At 43.6% G+C, this 21,611-nt stretch overlaps 1 protein-coding gene across 8 annotated transcripts in view; it reads left to right on the top strand.

Annotated features, from left to right (window-relative positions):
* Positions 1-21,611, top strand: part of VPS53 (VPS53 subunit of GARP complex) — a 140,997-nt gene that overhangs the window by 31,738 nt on the left and 87,648 nt on the right. For 7 of the 8 annotated variants that reach the window (XR_010408670.1, XR_010408673.1, XR_010408671.1 and 4 more), the window contains exons 5-7: positions 5,099-5,185; positions 8,757-8,872; positions 11,031-11,150. Coding sequence is in view for 3 of the 8 variants with exons in the window: in XM_045889581.3 (XP_045745537.1) it covers positions 5,099-5,185; positions 8,757-8,872; positions 11,031-11,150 (323 nt within the window). In the remaining 5 variants the exon portion in view is untranslated. Of the gene's footprint in view, positions 1-5,098; positions 5,186-8,756; positions 8,873-11,030; positions 11,151-21,611 lie in introns of those variants that run through there. The other variant, XM_064583161.1, reaches the window with a different exon arrangement.

Genomic DNA, 21,611 nt, shown 5'->3' with positions numbered 1-21,611 from the left:
ATCCTGCAGGTCCCAGTGCATATGTTCTTTCTTCTATGACCACCATCTCCCTTTCTCCCACCACCCTGCTTAATTCCTCCAACACACCTGTCCCTCTCTGAAATTTTCTACTTTCTTTCTTTAGTTAGTTGTTTTTCTAGTATCTCTCCCCTCCTGCCACTTCTCGGAGTAAGTTCCTTGAGGACAGGGAGAAGGACCATGTCTGTCTCATCTGCCATTGGGTTTTCAGTGCTTAGAGGAATATCTGGTACACGGAAGATGTTCAATAAATATTTGCTGATGGGGCACCTGAGTGGCTCAGGCGGTTCAGCGTCTGCCTTCAGCTCAGGTCATGGTCCCAGAGTCCTGGGATCGAGCCCTACATCGGGTTCCTTGCTCAACAGGGATTCTGCTTCTCCCTCTCCCTCTGCTCCTCCCCCTGCTTGTGCTCTCTCTCTCTCAAATAAAATCTTTTAAAAATAAAGAAATAAATATTTGTTGAATGATAGAAGAAATGAATTAATGAAATGCTGACTAATGCAGTTGAGACTATAACTGCCACAGGAATTCAGAGTAACGATTCAGATACAGGTTGTCTTCAGTCAGTGACAGTGAAGACACCGAAGGCCTGCGTGGCTGGGAAGTGAGAATTTGTGATAGAATATAGATTTGAAAAATAGCATTTTTAAAGTACTCACTACTCTTACTGCTCTTATTTTAAAACATTCTGGCCTAAATGGTAGCGTGTAAAGTTGTGATCTTCTTCAGGATGAATTTGTGGGCCTTCCTTCCTTCTCTTTCTCTCTTCCTACCAGACGAACAAACAGACAAAGCTGGTGTTGGCAGTGGGCTCTCTGGGCTCCCACAACATTCTGAACATATCATTATCATGTCTCAGTGTTTTTACTGTTTATTATTCTATTTGCCTTATTAGGGATAAACTCCTTGAGAGCAGGAATTACATTTTTTATCCCTGCATCTCTAGTATGGTGTTTATTGATTGAGTAAAGTGGATATTAAAATATGTTTTAGTTCCTGAGCAGCATGGGCAAAAGACAGTGATTTAACAATTATTTCAGAAGGAAAAATTGTAATCTAGTGTTTACAGATATCTGAAATAATCTAAAAATATAGTTTTTTTATTCAAAGACAATCATAGAAAAATGCCTTTCTTGGGGCGCCTGGGTGGTTCAGTCATTAAGCGTCTGCCTTCGGCTCAGGTCATGGTCCCAGGGTCCTGGGATCAGGCCCTGTGTCAGGCTCCCTGCTCCGCAGGAAGCCTGCTTTTCTTCTCTCCCACTCCCCCTGCTTTTGTTCCCTCTCTGTCTGTCTGTCAAATAAATAAAATCTTTAAAAAAAAGAAAAATGCCTTTCTTGAAAGGAGAGGAATATATGGAAGGTTCTGAGGTAGATGCAATTTTATATATACATATATACACATATATGTTTATTTGTGAAGTATATATATGTGTGTGTGTGTATAAGTAATTTACTACTCTAGCTACAGTTTTACAAAATTTGATAGCATGGTAAGTTAAAACCTGTCTCATTTCCTAGGTTAATTAACCCGGTATATTTTTCAGTATGGGAGGATTGCAAAACTGAATTATGTTGCTTGAAAGAAGGTCTTCAGTTGAAATGCTGGTATGGCCATAACTACTGTGGCTAACATGTTTGTTGCCTGACTATCCTGAGAGTAAAGATGGAGCATGTGTGTGTGTACCGTGATTGATTTTAAAATTCAACTTAATAAACATGTATTGAGCACCTACTGTATTATTCTAGGTGCTGCCCTTGGTGCCAGTAAATCACAATGAATGAGATACGGTCCGTGCCTTTTAAGAATGTCATGGTCCGGGCACCTGGGTGGCTCAGTCGGTTAAGCGACTGCCTTCGGCTCAGGTCATGATCCCAGAGTCCCGGGATCGAGTCCCGCATCGGGCTCCCTGCTCAGCGGGGGGTCTGCTTCCCCCTCTGACCCTCCCCCCTCTCATGCTCTCTACCTCATTCTCTCTCTCAAATAAATAAATAAAATCTTTAAAAAAAAAAAAAAAGAATGTCATGGTCCAACCAAAAGACACATTCACAAAAAAATTATTATAAATGTTAAGTATGCATAAAGGATCAGAGGCACCCAGATGAATGGATTCCACTGTGTGCCGCGTGTTTATAGGAGAGGGTATTGGGAGGGAAGGGGAAGAAGTGGCATTTGAACGAGGCCATGGGAGACAACAAAGGTTTGCACACTATGAGTAGCTGTGTTGAACATTTTATTTTGAAATTTCACTCCTTTGGTTGTAAGTGGACATTTGATATTTTATTCCTTTTTATCCTTTTAATTTTGTTAGAACTTGGTTTGTCATAATCTTAGGAAATCTGAAGTTGGGTGGGATGGTAGTAAGCAGCGCTCAAGAGAATCTTGCTTGTATGCTGGTTTTGAGGAGGTGAATATTAGAAATGAAGAAGAGAATTCTTGGGGGGACGGGGAAGTGGAATGAGTGGACGAGGATTCGCTCAGGGGGTGGCTTAGGGTAGGAAGCGTCAGAGAGTGGGCAGGCCTCGTGGTCATGCTGAGAGGGAAAGGTATGGTCAAGGGGACATTATATATACATGTCTCTGTGTGTCTATGCAGAGATGCAGGCATGCATTTGCTTGGGTAGTCCTGAGCCCTGGAAATAAACCTAATACTTGTGTAGTTTTTTACACCTGTTATGTCATTGAATCTTCCCCAGAACCATGGAAGTAGGTGCCATCATCATCACTTTGCAGATGAGGGAGCGGATACCCAGAGAGCATGCACACAGAGTGAGACAGCAGAGGCGGGCCTCACTGCTGCCTGCTGGTTGGAAAATACAGGGCTTCCTCACACCACCACAGCTGTTTCGGGGGCCTGAATCCTAGAATGAGAAAGCAGGATGGCAGGAAACCAGGAGGGAAGGTTGCTGAGTGAGGCATCCTCTTGGGGCAGAATGGGATTGAGAGGAGCTGCTCAGTGCGACCCATTTCCATTCCACCTTGTCTTTCGATCGTTTCCTGCTTTTTCGGTAACATTTCCCAAGTTAGGAATTTTTGGATCTGATAGCAATGCCAGCTATTGTTCGAAGACCAGACTTTCTGGTGATTAAAATCCTGTGCCCAGGTGGCAGAAATCACAAGTATAAAAGCTCCTTTGCTCACAAACCTTTGTAGATACAAGTGAAGCGATCCAGCAGAGAAAACACACACTGACCTGGCCTGCCCCAGGAGGGGATGCAAGCCGCAGCTGGAATAGTGTACCCTCAGACTCGGCCACAATGGGCTCAAGGAATGGCTTCTCAGAGGACCTTCTGGACATGCATTTTATTTTATTATTATTATTTTTTTTAGAGATCTAATTTATTTATTTGACAGAGAGAGACACAGCGAGAAGAGGGAACGTAAGCAGGGAGAATGGGAGAGGGAGAAGCAGACTTCCCGCGGAGCAGGGAGCCCGATGTGGGGCTCAATCCCAGGACCCTGGGATCATGACCTGAGCCGAAGGCAGACGCTTAACCACTGAGCCACCCAGGCACCCCTGGACATGCATTTTAGAGGCCGTAATACAATCACGTGCAACAGCTCAGCGTGTGAAACTCCTGTTTGCAATTGAGCCACACACGGGGCAAGGAACTCCAAAAGCAGCAAGGATTCCCAGTATCAGAAGAAGTGGACAGCCTGGGAAACCTACGAAGGAAAGGAAGACACAAGCCCTGCCTCCAGCAAGGAAGGAATTTGCCGCAGAGGAAGCCAGCCCAAGTTTGCTTTTTGGGGATGTTTTTAAAGTATAAAAGACGTATGAGTTCAGGATTTAGAGGCAGCTTTTTCATTGGGTACAGCTGAACACAGAAGTCCAAATCATTCTGTCAGGGCTTCTGTCCTTCTCCCTTCGTCTCGGCTCTGCTTTCCTCTTCCTTCTGTGGGAAGCTCTCGGGGAGGCTGGCTATTTCCCTGTGCAGGCTGAGAGGGCCACACACAGCTCTAGGCTTACACTGGCCTTATCATTACCTTCAGAGAGGGCTTGTGAGGCCCGGGTAGGACAGACCGCTCTTCAATCCAAAATCAGTAAAGTGTGTTTGATGAAATGCAGAATGAGTTCTTCTTCTGGCTGCTGCATCTTTTCTAAGTACATATGTCCTGCACGTGTGTGGTTTTAGCACCCTGACAGCTCCCCAAATACCGCTTCTCCTACTCACAGAAGCGATCGTGGCTTATCATACTTTTCATGTATGGCATCCATCTTCTAGGTTTTTCAGTAGAAACATTTGGCACACTGTTAGCTTTAAGTGTCCCTTTCTAACTTCATGTCCTAGGTTTCCAAACGGGGTACTAGAAATGTCTTTAAGGTTTGCCACAGTCCTGGAATCCCCATGTACAGTTGATTTTGTTGAAAGTACAGCCTTCTAGAACTTTCTAAATTCATAGTTTCTCCCAACTTATAGCCACCTGTGTCTCTCTACAAGCTTTGACGGTTATTATGGTTGTGTGCATGTACATACACATGCACAAAAAGGCACAAATGTGCATGTCTTGTTTATGTGTTATCAGTAACATGTAGTAATCCCTAAGGGAGGGAAGAATAAAATAAGACGAAATCAGAGAGGGAGACAAACCATAAGACACTCTTAACTATAAGAAATAAACTGAGGGTTGCTGGGGGGGAGGAAGGTGGGGAGATGGGGGTCACTGGGTGATGGGCATTAAGGAGGGCACATGATGTAATGAGCACTGGGTGTTATATGCAACTGATGAATCACTGAACTCTACATCTGAAACTAATAATACACTATATGTTAACTGAATTTAATAAATAAAATAATAACAAATAAAAAAATTTTCTTAAAAACATGTAATCCCTGAGATGGAGGGAGATCGTTTTTAAATTAAAACTTTATGATTCAGGTTGGCAAGAATCCTATGTATTTGCCTGTATCCAAATCCTAGAGTCTGTCTACTGCTTTGGTGCAGTAAAATTGTCTACATAAGTACAATGAGTCAAGAGAGCTTTATGGTAGTTTTCTTCTGAAACTAGACTTGATTATTGTGTAGTGACTGGTACTGTCTTGTGTTGCTTCTTGTTTGTTGTGTTTTTCTCTTATTCTAGGCACTTGAAGAGGCCCAGAAAGCTATTCAGCAACTCTTCGGCAAAATCAAAGATATCAAAGACAAAGCAGAAAAATCAGAGCAAATGGTGAGTTTAGGTTTCTTCCTAACTTTTTTGCACTTGAAGAGGAAGTTAGGTTCTTGTCCAGTCATACTAATTACTGGGCTTTTTCTCCCACTCGCTGTCAACCACAGCACCCACATCTCTAAAGCAAGCCCTGTGAGAACATTCCAGATCGATTCAAGAGGAGCTGCTAGACATGCCGTGACTCACCATTCCTGCTGCCCTACATTTGCAGCCCTGTTTTTAAATAGGAAATTTTCCTTCTTCTTTCCCAAAAATAGTTTTCTAGTCATTTTGGATTCCTTTCTCTGGCATTTGTATATATCATGTATTTCTCAGTTAAGATATACGATATGTAACTTGGTATAGGGTGAAAAATGGTACAGGATCTGGGAGGGAGGATGTCTCCTGCCACAATACGTGCTTATGGTTTTGATTAAGTTTCCCCTTGACAGATTTGTGTTCCCCGGTGATGTACTCAGGAGGCCTCTCTGCTCACCGAGAATCCAGCCTCCCCCACTCCTACTCCATGGGGGGGAGGGGGGATTCACTATAAAACGTTAGCTCCTGTGCTCACATTCTGACCACGTAATGTCATGTCTCTGAACTGTCTCTGAATTCCAGTTTCTTCAACTGTAAGATAAGAACAATCACACCTGCCTTAAAGGATTGTTGAAGAATTAAATGTATGAGGGGCACTGAGCTAGGCTTGTGACTGAAGTCATTACTAATGTCATTTTCCCCCCTACTACTTTTGGTTACAAAAACTCCCAAATCCTTACCGTCTTCTCGCCCTATATCCTCTTCTAATTTACTACAGGAACAGAGCTGATGTCACATTTCTGTGTATCCTGCAGCTCTCTTCAGTGGCCATTTGGCACGATAGGGAAGGATATGGAGTGGAGGGGGACGGGCAGCTTGACTGAGTAGTGGAGAGCATGACCTCTGCAGGCAGGCTGCCTGCGTTGGGATCCAGCCCCTCTACTTACTAGCTGTGGCAAGTTATTGAACCCATCTCTGCCTTGGTTTCATCACTGTAAAATGGAGATAATAGTCTGGGTACATCATAGAATTGGGGGGATTAAATGAGATCGTGTGTGACAGCCATGGCCCCTGAGTAAGGATCAGTTGTTGCTGTTCTTACCGTTAGCGCTTCCTGTTCTTCCCAGGCAGGCAGTGTTATGGGCCTTAACTGCCAAATGAGGGGTCAAAGGAACAGAACCCTTTCATCAGAGGAAAAATACTAATATTTGTGCTTTGTCACAGAATTAAATAGTCTTTGAGGGGAGGCTGTATGTCATCAGAGAGGGATTTGGATTTGTGGTTCTTTCCCCAAGGATGCTCTGCCTCAGCACCATCCACAGGCCGTCGAACCGCGAGATGTTTTATTTTAAAGCAGTTTGCTCTCCTGGCTATTGCTTTGCTAAAGGGAAGAAGAGGTAGGATTGAAGAGAGAACTGATAATTGTTGCAGTCCTTCAATGTACCAAATACTATGCCATAGATATCCTTTATAAGTAATCTAATTTGGCTCTCACACCTGCTTCTCCCTCCCCCTGCTCATGCTTTCTCTCTCTCTCAAAAAAATAAATAAAATCATTTTTTAAAAAAGATTTATTTATTTGAGAGAAAGACCACGAGCAGGGGGGAGGGGCAGAGGGAGAGGGAGAAACAGTCTCCCCGCTGAGCAGGGAGCCCGATGCAGGGCTCAATCCCAGGACCCTGGGATCATGACCTGAGCCAAAGGCAGGCACTTAACTGACTGAGACACCGAGGTGCCCCTATGATTACTCATCTTATAAATGAGGAAACTGAGACTCAGGGTAAGTAGCTTATTCTAGGACAAAGTTGGTGAGTGGAAGAGCTGAGATTCAACCCTAGAGCTGCCTAACTCCAAAACCTGCCATGTCATGTTCTGTCATTTTTTGGCTGCCCCTGGCTAACAGTTAAGGTACATTAACTATGGGTATCCTATTTGTATAATGATCTCTGTGACTTTGACCTGAGCATCCTTTGCATGAGCTCGGTTTGTCTAGGGAAGCACAGGATATGTGATGGGGAGACGGGAGGTACTGAGAATGGAGAGACCAGTCACTTCTGGTGCAGAGCTCCAGGGAGGGCCTGAAGGATGAGTAGGAAGGGACAGTTTTTGTGATGAGGCACAGGAAGAATATTCAGGATTTAGTGGCTGACTAATGATGTAGGAATGAGTAGAGTCACAGATGACTCTGACTTTTCATGCAATAGTTAAAGACTCCTGATGTTAGCAGTGGAGCTAAGGAAGCTCATAAGAGGTGCAGGGATTTTTCTGTAGAGAAGGCGATGATTTCAGTGTTGGAAGTGGGTTATCAGATTCTAGGACCAGACTCCTGTACTAATTCGCTGTACCACTCCTGATCCTGTTTTTCCCTAAGCTCAGTTATTCCGTGAAGAAGTTCTTAACCTATTCCCACCTCCCTACCCCCACCCGCAGGGAATAGAAATAAAGATACTTTGATGGCCTGAGAATTACAGGGAGAGTGGGCTTGATGGGGTATTCCCCATGAGAGAGACTTTTACTGCCAAGATCCAGGTCAGCTTAGCAGGTTTGTGGGTGTGGAATGAAGCTGTGAGGGTCATAATCTTTACTTTATGGGTTCACATGGGGTGATCAGACTCTGAAAAATCAGATCATGTGAACTTAACTCACCACCAAGTTTTTCACTTTTAGTGGGAGATAGGTCTTTCCAGTGACTAGAATATTTGTGCCTAGTGTCCAGGGCACTCCCTTCCTTCCAGGTATCAAAGAACCCGGGAAACCAAATTGCTCTTCAGAAAGTTTCTTGGTCAACATGAACTCAGGCAGTTCAGTGGAACATTCCACCTAGATGTTAGTAAAGTTGGAGAATTGTTCCCACTTCATTACTGAATGTACTTTTCTAGTGACTGAAATATACTTGTATTCCAGGTACAGAGTTTATTTCTCTTGGATCTACTGGGTGAACACTGTCTGAATTTTACTTCCCCCATTATCTTCTTGCTCCTGACGACTTCACCTCTCCTCTGTGACAGTACATGTTAGGCATATGTTATGTTATTTTAGTCTTCTTGAGATTTGAGGGCAAGTCTTTCTTTGCTGGGGTTCGGGCAGTAAACCCTAGTTCCATGAATAAAGATCGGTTCAACAGAATTAGCCGACTAATACTGTCCATTTGTGTCGAACCTGGTAGCCCCCCTATCAGAAGGCATACTTTTCTGACCTTGTTCAAGAGGATATGTGCCAAACTTGGCTCCTGGACCCTATAAGCTCCATACTAAATTGCTGTTTGGATCACTCCATTTGGGGTGAAAAATAAAGTTCATTTTGTTCTCATAGTTGAAGATTTTGAACCCCTGGGTAAAGCCTTCTGAAGAAATGCCAGATGAGATTTAAATGGACTGATTGGAAGGTATTTTGATTTTATACGTGATGAGAATGTATGTGTTTTCTCCAGGAGCTAACCTGAGGGTTTTTTCCCTTGTTTCATTTGCCTTATTTTCTTGTGGAGCTACTTGCAAATGGATTTACATCTTTCTTAACCTTCTTCCTTTTTCTCCTGTGGTTTTTCACTACTTAGGTTAAAGAAATCACCCGCGATATTAAGCAGCTAGATCATGCCAAACGCCACCTGACCACCTCAATCACAACGCTGAACCACCTGCACATGTTAGCAGGTGGCGTGGATTCCCTCGAGTAAGCAGCGTCAGCTTTCTCTTTGGGGTCCACAGGAAGTGAATGTGCCATGTAAAGAAAATGGCATCATAGGTATTTTACTCCTCAGCCAGGGAAGGCTCACTGTCCTGCCCCACTTTCTGCAAATTGGTCTCAAGTGTTTAGTTACATTTGGCTTTGTGCCCTCTGGTGTTCAAAATGTAACAAACACCTGAAAGTTTGAAGTGAGTTGCAAGTGAGTGTGGAAGGGACCCAGATAGCATGTGGAGGATGATTCATGATTCCAAGAATACGGCTCATTTAAATGTGGTAGGTGTCTACCATTAAGGCCAGCAAGGTCATTCAGGACCATAATCTCTCCCTATAGCCCCTGCCTTGGCAAGTCTTCCTACTTGTGTTGGGCTGAGTTGCAGTGCTGTTGGATGTTCTGTATAGAAATAGGGCTTTAAAAAAGAAAGAGAGAGAGGGGCGCCTGGGTGGCTCAGATGGTTAAGCGTCTGCCTTCGGCTCAGGTCATGATCCCAGGGTCCTGGGATCGAGCCCCGCATCAGGCTCCCAGCTGGGTGGGGAGTCTGCGTCTCCCTCTGCCTCTCTCCTTGCTTGTGCTCTCTCTGTCTCTCTCTCTCTGATGAATAAATAAAAATCTTAAAAAAAAAAAAAAAAGAGAAAGCAAGCAAGAAAAGAAAGAAAAAAAGAAAGTCTTGATTTATCATTCATCCCACTTTTTTTTCAACCCACTTTTTCAAAGACTGTAGCATCCTGTTTGGTTTATAGAGGAGCTGTAGGGAATGATGCATGAGGACATCAGAAGTAGTGTTAAAAGGAAGAGCTGGTTATTTACCACAAGAAGCAATCCAAACGCCTCTTTTACTAGCAAGATTCTGACACGGCTGAGAATTCCCCCTGCCCCAGCTTCAGTAGAGTCTCATATGTAGACAGAGAAAGAACATCTTCATAGAAATTTAGATGCAGCATCTGAAGCTGGGAGGAGGACAGGGTCAGACCCTTCCTGGTCTCTCCGGGCATTGTATGAGCTCCAGCAAACCCTGGTCTGTCCTCCTGCGAGTAGTGATCAGAGATATGAGCCAGCCAGTGGGAGGCTAGAAGAGCAGTGTCCTTGTTCCTTGCTCCAGATGCTCCAGATGTCCCTTGCCACCAGACTATCAGACCAGGCTGCAGTAGCACCCGAACACATTGGTTCGAACTTGGTACTGTCTTCTTAAATGTCTTTTTTTTTTTTTTAATGCCTCTTAAGGGAAGTCGTATATTACACATTTAATTTAAAAGTCCAACCCTAATAAAAAATTTAGGTCTAATAATTTGACTTTCCTTGTGTGTGTAACTGTTGCTTTTATTAGCATCCTTTTATTTAAGCTTCATTAACCTTAGTAATAGGGAAAGTAGACATATCTGGGAGAGTTGCTTAATATTGGCTTAAAACCTCCAGATTTGAGTTAACATATAAATGCCTATGAATGCCCTTTGTTGTATCGTGGGAAGATGTGTTTGGTTTGCCCATATGCTGTAATCCTCAGACAGTAACATTCCTATCCCTATTTTCTATCAAAAGTCTGCTAATCCCATAGTACCCAACCCAAATCCATAGTCTTCCCACATTCCCTACCCCCACCCAATGAGAATCCATCACCCACACATTCTTTTGTACCTCCCATAGCACATAATGTGTGTTTCTGTTTAGAACTCAGTTTATCCCACTTGGTATCAGATGTGTGCTTGGCTCTGTCTCTCTTACTGAGCGATGTTACTTTGACGATTTTGGCTAGGTCTTTTTTTTTTTTAACCTCTAGTGTGCAAGCCCATATATACTCAGTGCTCAGTAAATGGTTACCACATTGAGTTGGAGTCTGTTTTGTAGCCCAGAGTAGGTTTTTCCACATCTGTATCTTTTTTTTTTTTTAAGATTTTATTTATTTATTTGAGAGAGAGAGAGAATGAGAGACAGAGAGCATGAGAGCATGAGAGGGGGGAGGGTCAGAGGGAGAAGCAGACTCCCCGCTGAGCAGGGAGCCTGATATGGGACTCGATCCTGGGACTCCAGGATCATGACCTGAGCCGAAGGCAGTCGCTTAACCAACTGAGCCACCCAGGCGCCCTATCCACATCTGTATCTTGTGTCCTTTGTGTTTTTCTACATTCTCAGCTTCTTATTTCCTTGCAGAGCCATGACCAGGCGAAGACAGTATGGAGAAGTTGCTAACCTTCTTCAGGGTGTGATGAATGTTCTGGAGCACTTCCACAAGTATATGGGAATTCCACAGATCCGGCAGCTTTCTGAAAGGTAAAAGGTCATTGGAGAAGACAGTCTTCTGCTTTGGGAAAAGATGGCGCTAGAATGCGCTTCAGCACTTAGCTCAGTATGTTCACTGCAGAATCTTCTTGTAAGAAGGACCCTCAGATGTCATCTGATGTAACTCTGTGGGGTATAGATGTCTATTCCACCCCTTTCCAGCTCCCTACCATGTCTTCTAAAGCAATCTCTGTCAGATAGTTGCTGGCCTGGCATCACTGGAGGGGCAGCTGGTGAGTTAAGGGTTGTCCACATTTGTGAGGGAAACTGTTCCTGTTGTCTCTTTCCTTATAACAGGCCACCACCACACTTAGTAAGGCTTATAACAAGAGGTGTTTCACTCATGTAATTTAACCTGCCTCGGCAGGAACAGCTCACCTCTGCTCCATGCAGCATCGGCTGGGGTGGGTCAGGGAGGGGCCTGAGGGATCCATGGCTCACTCTCATGGCTGGCACGTTGGTGCTTGTTGTCCACTGGGAGCTCAGCTGAGTTGTCTTCCATGGGCTGCTTGGTCTTCCTCATGGTGAGGTGGCTGGGTCCCAAGAATGAACCTCCCAAGAGAACTAGGCCTTGGAAATCACATAGTGTCACTCCTGTCATCACAAGCCAGCCAGGATTAGAGAGGAAGGAACGTAGTCTCTCCCACCCCTTCAGTGGGAGGAATGTCAAAGTCCCATTGACGAAAAGAGCATGTGGGTGTGGCTGTTTTTGGAAAGTCTCATTTGCCACTAGAACTTAAGATGAGACAAAACAATGACTTAGCTTCTTCTTCCTACCTCTGTCGACTTTCAATCCCAGATTCAGAGTCATAGAAAGAAAGCCTGATGCTTAGAAGGAAGATGAAGATTCTAAAGGAGAATAAGAGGGGAGTGAATTCAGTGTCTTTTGAAATAGCAGCAGAGAGAATACTGAGGCGGCAGAGATGATCAAAATTGATGAATCTTGACCTTTCTTGAACAAAGAAGAGACAAAGGGGCTGGCCCTTAACAGCATTTCTGTCTTCTTAATCAGGCCTGATTACTACAGGCCTCTTTTTCCTTAAGTTTCTGTATTTTTAATCATGTAAGTAATTATGTAATAGAGGTATACATTTTCTTTATTTTTAAAAAAGTCAAATATACAGATGGAACTGAAGTCCCCTTTAGCTCTCCCTGAGATCCTAGTGCTTCAGGCAGTGACGGTAGTGACTGTTACCAATTTAATGTGGATTCCTCTCGATCTTTATCTGTGATTTACAGAAATCTGTAGTTTCAGTTTGTGGTGTTGGTTTGTTTGGTTTTAAGTAAATGGTTTCACACCATATGCTTCATTCTGAAACTTACTTTTTGGTTTTAACCTCGCGATGTATTTTAGAGATTTTTCCACATTGATATGTACAGACCTACCTCATTCTTTTTATTATTTTTTTAATTTTTTTAATTTTATTTTTTTAAGATTTTATTTATTTATTTTTGCGAGAGAGAGGGAGTGCACACCGTGTGAGAGAGCACAAATGGGGGGGGAGGGGCAGAGGGAAAGGTAGACTCCCCACTGAGGAGGGAGCCCGATGCAGGACTCGATCCAGGACCCTGGGATCATGACCTGAGCCAAAGGCAGATGCTTAACCGACTGAGCCACCCAGGCGCCGTACCTCGTTTTTTTAAATTGATGCCTGGAATTCCGTAGTATAACATACCACAGATTATTTAACCATTTTCATATCACTAGATTGTTTGCTTCTAATTTTTAAAAGCTATCCCTTTTCGCACATCTATAAATACCTACCTAAGATAGATTCTGGGTCATGGGTAAAATGCAATTAAAATTTTAATAACCACTGCCCATTTGCCCTCGCAAGAGGCTTTATCTGTTTTATAGTACCATCTGCACAGTATGTGAGTACCCACTTCCCCGTACCTTCAGCAATGCTTTATATTGTCAGTTTTCCTTTTTTATTTAACTGGTGGATGAAAAATAGCATCGTGTTCCTTTCATTTCCATTTCCCTGGTGACTATTGAGACTAGTTTTCTTTTGATTATTGGCTGTTTGCATTTCTACTGAAATGCCTGTTTATAATCACCTTTTTGTCTATTGAATTATTTATTCCTTTCTTATTGCTTCTATATATTCTGGACGTTAATACATTGTCAGAGCTGGTAGATCTCGCCTGTAAAACCATCTGGGTGTGTTACCTCTCTTAAAGGCAGATCTTTGACTCTCACTACGATTTCTTCCATGGTAATTAATTGGTCTCAGGTTTCTTCTTTTTTTTTCTTTTGTTTAAATTGTGTTAATATATACATAAAATTTACCATGTTAATAATTTTCAAATGTGCAACTCAATGGCATTAAGTATATTCACAATATTATACGACCATCACCACTTCTATTTCTAAAACTTTTTCATTACCCTAAACAGAAACTCTTATCCATTAAAGAATAACTCCCATTACCTCCTTTCCCACCTCTGGGAACCTGTGTTCTATTTTATGTTTCTGTGATTTGGCTAGTGTAGGTACCTCATATAAATGGAATCATACAATATTTGTTCTTCTATGTCTGGCTTATTTTACTTAGTACAATATTTCAGCGTTCATCCATGTTGTAGAATGTATCAGAATTTCATTCCTTTTTATTTTTTATTTTTATTTTTTATTTTTTTTAAAGATTTTATTTATTTATTTGAGACAGAGAGAATGAGAGAGAGAGAGCACATGAGAAGGGGGAGGGTCAGAGGGAGAAGCAGGCTCCCTGCCGAGCAGGGAGCCCGATGCGGGACTCGATCCAGGGACTCCAGGATCATGACCTGAGCCGAAGGCAGTCGCTTAACCAATTGAGCCACCCAGGCGCCCTCATTCCTTTTTAATGCTGAATATTTCATTGTGTATATACACACACACACACGCACACACATACACATACTACATTTTGTTTTCCATTATGGACACACAGATTGCTTCTACCATTGGCTGTTGTATGGTAGACTAAGCAAATCTATTGTCTGGCATTTCTTGTTGCCTGTTAAAAATCTGGTCAATATGGGATGCCTGGGTGGCTCATAGGTTAAGTGTCTGCCTTCAGCTTGGGTCATGATCCCGGGATCCTGGGATTGAGTCCCGCATCAGGCTCCTTGCTCAGTGGGGAGCCTGCTTCTCCCTTTGCTGCTCCCCCTGTTTGTGCTCTCTCTCTCTCTGACAAATAAACAAATAAAATCTTTAAAAAAAAAAAATCTGGGGACCCCTGGGTGGCTCAGTCGGTTAAGTGTCTGCCTTCAGCTCAGGTCATGATCCCAGGGTCCTGGGATCGAGTCCTGCATCGGGCTCCCGGCTCAGCGGGAAGCCTGCTTCTCCCTCTCCCACTCCGCCTGCTTGTGTTCCCTCTCTCGCTCGCTCTCTCTCTCTCAAATAAAAAAAAAAAAATCTGGTCAATCTGATTCTTACTCCTTTAGAAGATAATCTATTTTCATTTGATTTTTATTTTGCCCTGGAAGCATTTGAGATTGGGGAAGGGGGCTGGTCAGGAATTTTGCTAGGATATAGATCTCTTGTCCTTTATGTTGCTCTGTACTTACCATATCTTTAGTCTGAAGACTCATGAATTTCTTAAGTTCTGAGAAATCATTTTCTTCTGTTTCTGTGAGTAATTTCTATGCTTTGTTCTCTGTGCTCTCTCTTTGTGGAATTCCTATTACGTGAATATTGGAACTTCTAGATCTGCCATCTATCTTTCTTTCCTTCCTTTCTTTCTTTCTTTCAGGAGGAAGAGGGGGTGAGGCAGAGGGGGAGGGTGAGAGAGAATCTTAAGCAGGCTCCATGCCCAGCACAGAGCCCAACATGGGGCTTGATCTCACAACCCTGAGATCATGACTTGAGCCAAAATCAAGACTTGGACGCTTAACTGACTAAGCCACCCAGGTGCCCCTGCTGCCATATTTCTTAATTTTTCCTTCATACTTTGCATCTCCCCCCGCCACGTCCCCCCCTTCCCGCTTTTTAGGCTGAATTCCTCAACTCAGTCTTACTGTTCTAATATATTCTTCAGTTGTGCCCATTCTGCTGTTTGGCCCAACTGTTGAGTTTGTATTTCAGCAATCCAACTTTAATCTTCAGGATCTCTAGTTGATTCTTTTTTCACAGGCACAATATCCTCTTAAATCTCTCAGGGAATATAGATTATATGCATTTTATTATTTATTTATTTGTTTGTTTTTAAAGATTTTATTTACTTTTAGAGGGAAGAGAGAGCAGGGAGAGGAGCAGAGAGGAGGAGGGAGAAGAATAAGCAGACTGCACTGAGCGTGGGGCCGGCTCAGGGCTCAATCCCACGACTCTGAGATCATGACCTGAGCTGAAATCAAGTGTTGGCCACTCAACCAACTGAGCCACCCAGGCCCACAAATTATATGTATTTTAAAGCTCTGATTTGCCTGTTCTGTTTCTTTGTCCTCTGGTAGGAGGTCTTCGGTTTGTTGAACATGGTGACTCTTTCTTGGCATTAGCATTCGTCCAGTGTTTGGTGATTTCTAGCTGAAAGCTCATTTTTGACTTTGAGATTCTCTGTCATCCTGATCAGGGATGCTCTTTTATTGCCGTCTGCTGGTGAGGGAGAGGGGTGTATGTGCTGCTCAGCTAAGGGCCACAGATAGCTCTTCTTAGGTGAGGTGGGGCTGGAGTTGGAGGGGCTGCCAGGTGGATGTGCCAGTGGCTAATCTTCTGGGCTTGGGGGCTCCCTGATCTGCCTGGATGTTGTCAGCCCTCTGGCCACTGCGGGGGTTCTCAGACCCATACCCATTTCTTGACCTGAGCATTCAAGGCAGGGATGCAGACCTGGACACCAGTTTTATGATTACTCATCTTCCAAGAGCCCAAATACTCTGCTGGCATTTACTTCAGGGCCCCTCCTGCTCTTGGTATCCACTACCGTCATGTCTTTCATTTTTTGAAAAGCAGTTTTCAGCAGTGGTTTCCTTCTTCAATCCTGTGCTACCAGGCAGTCCTGAGTTTCTAGCATGCCACTTCTTTTCTTGCCTGGTTCTGGATTTTTATTAAAACCTTTTTATTATTTCTAAGGATCTGGGGCAGGAAGGGGAGATTGCAACATGTGCTCAGTGTGCCATCTTATAGTGGAAATGCCAGAGAACTATTAGAGAATGTAAGAACAGAGCTTGGCAGAATACTAGGGAAATCACCACCCTTTCCCCCATCCTTCCTAACTCCTTCACACTTAGAACTGGCCGATCGCCATATCACACTGGGGGCATGATGTAGCCAGGGGGGCAGACAAACAGAGCCTTATGAGCTGCCAGAAAGAAGGAAGCTTGGTTGGAGAAGGCAGACTTATTCTCAGGGGACGGAGGAGGAGAAGGGAAGGCACTATCACCTCCCCTTACCCTTGTGACAGTCCAGAGTTGATCTTTTTTCCCATTCACTTATTCTTTCCTTCATTTACCTAATAGATACATACTATGGACTTTCTGTGTCCTAGGGCCCGTACTGGGGTACTGAAGGTACAAAGTAAGAAATACATACTCTCTGCCCTCAAGGAGTTCACCATTGTTGTGTGGAGAAGAGAGACACTAGTAGAAAACTTTAGTATAGCATAGATCCAACAAAACTGGTAGATGCTGTACAAGCAATAGCAGGATCTCAGAAGAGGAACTAAAAGACTCAGCCTTCAGGGGCTGAGGGCAGGGGTCACATCTGATCTTAAAAGAATAGGTAGGATCTTTCCAGCAAGACAAGAAAAGAGGAGGAAAAATAGGAGAGAGAGAACATCATGGTACTTTGGGAGACACCGGAATGTGAAAGTCTGCATATATAGGGTCACATTTTATATACCTTGCGAAAGAGTCTGTTCTTTATTTTGTGGACAGTGAAAGATCTTAAGCAGAGAGGGGCGTGATCTCATTTGTGCTTTGTAAAAGTCTTATGGGCTGTAGATATAGAGGACTGGAGATTGAGACTATGTTCTAGACCAGAAAAGATAAGAACCTTACCAAGACAATGACCATGAGGTCAAGGAGATCTGTGGAGGAGTTGGTTTTCAATCCGTTGTGTTGGATGGGCATTGTTGGATGGCAGGAATATGGCAGAACTGAATTCTATTTCTAAAAAGGCAATGTAGGGACAAATAAGAGGATGTACTCTTTTAGGACTCTTTCAAAGAGGCGGTTTTATAAATTTTTTTTTTTTTTAAAGATTTTATTTATTTGTTTGACAGAGAGAGACAGTGAGAAAGGGAACACAAGCCGGGGGAGTGGGAGAGGGGGAAGCAGGCTTCCCGCGGAGCAGGGAGCCCGATGCGGGGCTCGATCCCAGGACCCTGGGATCATGACCTGAGCCGAAGGCAGACGCTTAACGACTGAGCCACCCAGGCGCCCCCGATTTTATAAATTTGAAGGAACTTTGTGATCACTGTTGTAAGACATTTCTCCTTAAAATGAGAAAATCTAACATTCTAGCAATATATTTTGGTGCTCTGAACATTCATTATCATGTAGGATTGCTGCAAATAGGAGGACTTACTTTCCTTTTCGTTTGTTTAACAGCTTCTATTTGCAAAAATTTTGTGTAGGTTAATACAGAGTAAATATGTGTTATTAAGTAACACTAAAAACAACACAAGAGAAGAAATCTGGTTTTCAGTGCCTGACTACAATTGTTTTTCAAGAGGTACTAAAAGTTTGAGGAAAGTCCAGATTTCTTATTTTTAGCATCTTTTCTGGTGAATTCTCCTCCCTTATGTTTGCATAGTGATGGTAGAACCATCTGGAAATGATAGAAATAGCTATTTGTTGGGGGCAGGGGAGAAGGCAGCAGAGTTCCATTCTATGAATTGCTTTAGTTTCTCCAATTTAATAGCTTGCTGTCTATAAATCATAGAAGTCACATGAAAGGTTGTGTTCTGAAATTTTTGCCTGTACATTTGAAATATGAAGTTCATGGACTTTGATTTGAATATAGCTATTTCTTCCAACTACCCTTCTGGAAAATGCTTAAATGTTAATGTAGCATTGAGGGAAAGACTTTTTTCTTTAATATCATCTTTACATTTCAGAGCCTCCTGGCTTAAGAATATCCATGAAAGCAAATGTCTCTGGTAATCAGTCAATATTTCCTGAGAAAGAGTGGAAGATTCTTGCATTCTCTTGAAACCCGTAAAACTCTTGAGCTAAAAAATATTTTTCAGGGCTATAGCTAACCTCTTAGGTGTGAGAGATATTTGGCAGGTTGGTGGGGGCGGGGGGTGTCGCATGGTGTAGCAATGAAAGAAATTAGAGAATGAAAAGGCCCGACTAGCTGTGTGACTTTGACAAGTTCTTTCTGAAAGAACTTCAGTTTCTTTTTTTTTTTTTTAGATTTATTTATTTATTTATTTTGAGAGAGAGAGAATGAGAGATAGAGAGCACAAGAGGGAAGAGGGTCAGAGAGAGAAGCAGACTCTCTGCTCAGCAGTGAGCCCGATGTGGGACTCGATCCCGGGACTCCAGGATCATGACCCGAGCCGAAAGCAGTTGCTCAACCAACTGAGCCACCCAGGCGCCCAGAACTTCAGTTTCAAAAGCATAAGGGTTGTACTTCATTGTCCCACTGTATCACGCTTAAGATTCCGGATTCGGATTCTTTTTTTTTTTTTTTTAAGATTTTATTTATTTATTCATGACAGACAGAGAGAGAGAGAGAGAGAGGCAGAGGGAGAAGCAGGCTCCCAAGGAGCAGGGAGCCCGATACGGGACTCGATCCCAGGACCCTGAGATCATGACCTGAGCTGAAGGCAGACGCTCAACCATCTGAGCCACCCAGGTGCCCCCGGATTCGGATTCTTTATAGAGCCTATCTGTTTGAAAATAGAGCGTCTGACTTATCTAACTAATAAGCCATTCTGTCCAGTACAAACTATATGTATTTGGGAGGTCAGTTTATTGTGAGGAGCTGAGGGCGTTTCCCTTGAGGCATTCACAAGGTAATTGAAGCATCAGATTACTTTATCTACAAATGTCTAAATAATTTTCATATTTTGCTATATCCTTCTGCTGCCACCCATTGTGCAAACTGATAACACATTTAGGAAAGGTCACCTTTGTTTTTTGGTTTTTTAAATTTATTTATTTGTCAGAAAGAGAGAGCACAAGCAGCGGGAGCTGCAGACAGAGAGAGAAACAGGCTCCCCGCTGAGCAGGGAGCCCGATGTGGGACTCGATCCCAAGACTCCAGTATCATGACCTGAGCCGAAGGCAGACGCTCAACGACTGAGCCACCCAGGCGTCCCAGGAAAGGTCACCTTAAAACAACCTTTCGTCAAATGGCATGGAGGATGCTAGAAGTCATTGGTTGACTTCCTTTCTGAGCAGCAGACTCCTTTGTTTCCTAAGTGTGATCGACACAGAGTTGTCACCATCATCTAAATGGACTGAGCTTATTTGGATACCAGGAGGAATTTTTATTTGTTCTCTATTAGTTGTAGATAAATTTCTTAGTCATTCTTATGGAAATTATGGTAGATCAACTCTGTTCTGCTAACAGAGTCTCAGTTGGTCCCATCTCTTTACAATAGGAACTTACTTTTCCTTGTTAGAAGAGGAAGGAGTTTGGCTGAAGATGTTCTTTTAGTGTTGACTTCTTTCTAGGATCCTGTTTAGGCAACTGATGGTAAAGACTACTATTCACATCTCACCCTGAAAATGCATGGAGTCATGGTTGGGGTTTATAGTTGTTGTCATTAATATCAGTATGGGAAATGGTTGCTCTTTCATCTGAGTCACTGATGGACACTTGGAAAACTATGCTTGGAAACATTTATATTCCGAAGCCCACTCTTCTGCTCCAACAGTAGTTATCCCTCCAGCTTACAGCCGCCTGTGAAGGTGTCTGCTGTTGCCAGCTAGCTCTAAAGGTGGGTGCTGGGGAATAAGCAGTCCCAGAGAGGAGGAGAGTGAGGGGCATCCAGCCCAGGCCTGCATGGGCATGTACCCTCTTACTTCACAAATCTTCTTAGTTGTGGCCTAGGTAAGGGAAATGACTTATTTACACGTGGCTCACTGGTGGCATAGCTAAGTCTAGGCTGTCTCAAGACGTGACTTTGAAAATGGATTGAAGAAGATGGCAAGGGGATCTGCAAATCACACTCTGGTACTTCCCCTGTCTTCTGTACTCTGGAAATGCCAAGCCTTACCATAGGCTCTGGTTGTCTTTTCAGGCACCCTGGTAAGAATATAGAGTTACGGAATGAGGGGGGAGGGTGTAAGAGGCAGAGGTGGGAGCTTCATACCACTGAGACGGAATGTCCCTGATGGGGGCATAGAACTTCCCCTCCAGGAATTGTCCCTGTGGCTTAGGGAGGAAGTGGTGCTCTCTTTGTGCTGGCAAGAGGCAAGTAGAAACAGAGGGGCTGGAGGCTCTGGAAGCTCTGTCTTGTGACCTGGCACCAGGGGAGGCTGTCTGCCTGGCCCGTTATGTGGAGTCACAAGACCTCCAAGGTACAGTTTTACAAAAGCATGTTCTCCTCTCCTGTCAGAGCTCACACTCAGGGCACACTTCCCATTGTCCATTCCACAACTCTAGGTGGATGGCCCTGGTTGTGATCTGGGGGCTACTCCAGTAATAGCCTTATCTCTGTCACTGAGTGACTAAAGAGGCTGCAAACCCCCTGTAAGAGTGGTTTTAAAAGTTTTGAAGATAGTGGAAAAACCCTGGAAAGTATTATAACTATGCCACAGAAGAAAACAGATTGTTCGGGGTCCTGCCTATCCCCTCACTAAAAAAAAAAAAATTTTCTCAGTAGGTTGCCAGCCACTGCCGAATAGCCAAAGAAATTGTGCTTTTGAGCTGCTTGTTATTTCTAGAAACTTTAAAGTTAATTCCAAAGTAACAGGGTGGAGACCAAAAAAGGAAGAACACTATTTTATGGTGCTTTTAGCAAAGGTAAAATATTTGCCTCAGGCTCAGGGCAGTCAGCTCTGTGGGAATGGCTGGTACGAGTCGTCCAGCTCGTGGCAGCTGGGGGAGGACCTGATCATTGCAGGTGGTGCTGACACGCACAATTCCTTTCTCACGCCCCAGCTCCTCTCGTTTCAGCCGACAGATATTTCTTGAGCTCCTGGTAGACGTGCAGACTGCCAGGTTAAGTACTGACCTCCCCTTTCGAGCTCATTTTTGTTGTTAGCCAGCCTTCTGAGTGAACTTCAGTCTTCATTCAGTGGCCTTCACTCCCAAGTAACAGCTCATGTTATCTTTCAGGTCTTTTTCTTTTTACTTTAGAAAACATTGTTTTTGTTCATTTTTTTTTTTAAGATTTTATTTATTCATTTGTCAGAGAGAGAGCACAAGGAGGGGGAGTGGCAGGCAGAGGGAGAGGGAGAAGCAGGCTCCCCGCCGAGCAAGGAACCTGATACGGGACTTGATCCCAGGACTCTGGGATCATGACCCGAGCCAAAGGCAGATGCTTAACTGACTGAGCCACCCAGGCGTCCCTC

The sequence above is a fragment of the Mirounga angustirostris genome, unplaced genomic scaffold, assembly GCF_029215605.1.
Source record: "Mirounga angustirostris isolate CCGP_5_RB_7025 unplaced genomic scaffold, mMirAng1.0.hap1 SCAF_17, whole genome shotgun sequence".
NCBI lineage: Eukaryota > Metazoa > Chordata > Mammalia > Carnivora > Phocidae > Mirounga > Mirounga angustirostris.
Note: the sequence above shows the minus strand (reverse complement) of the source record. Positions and strands in the feature narration are given on the sequence as shown.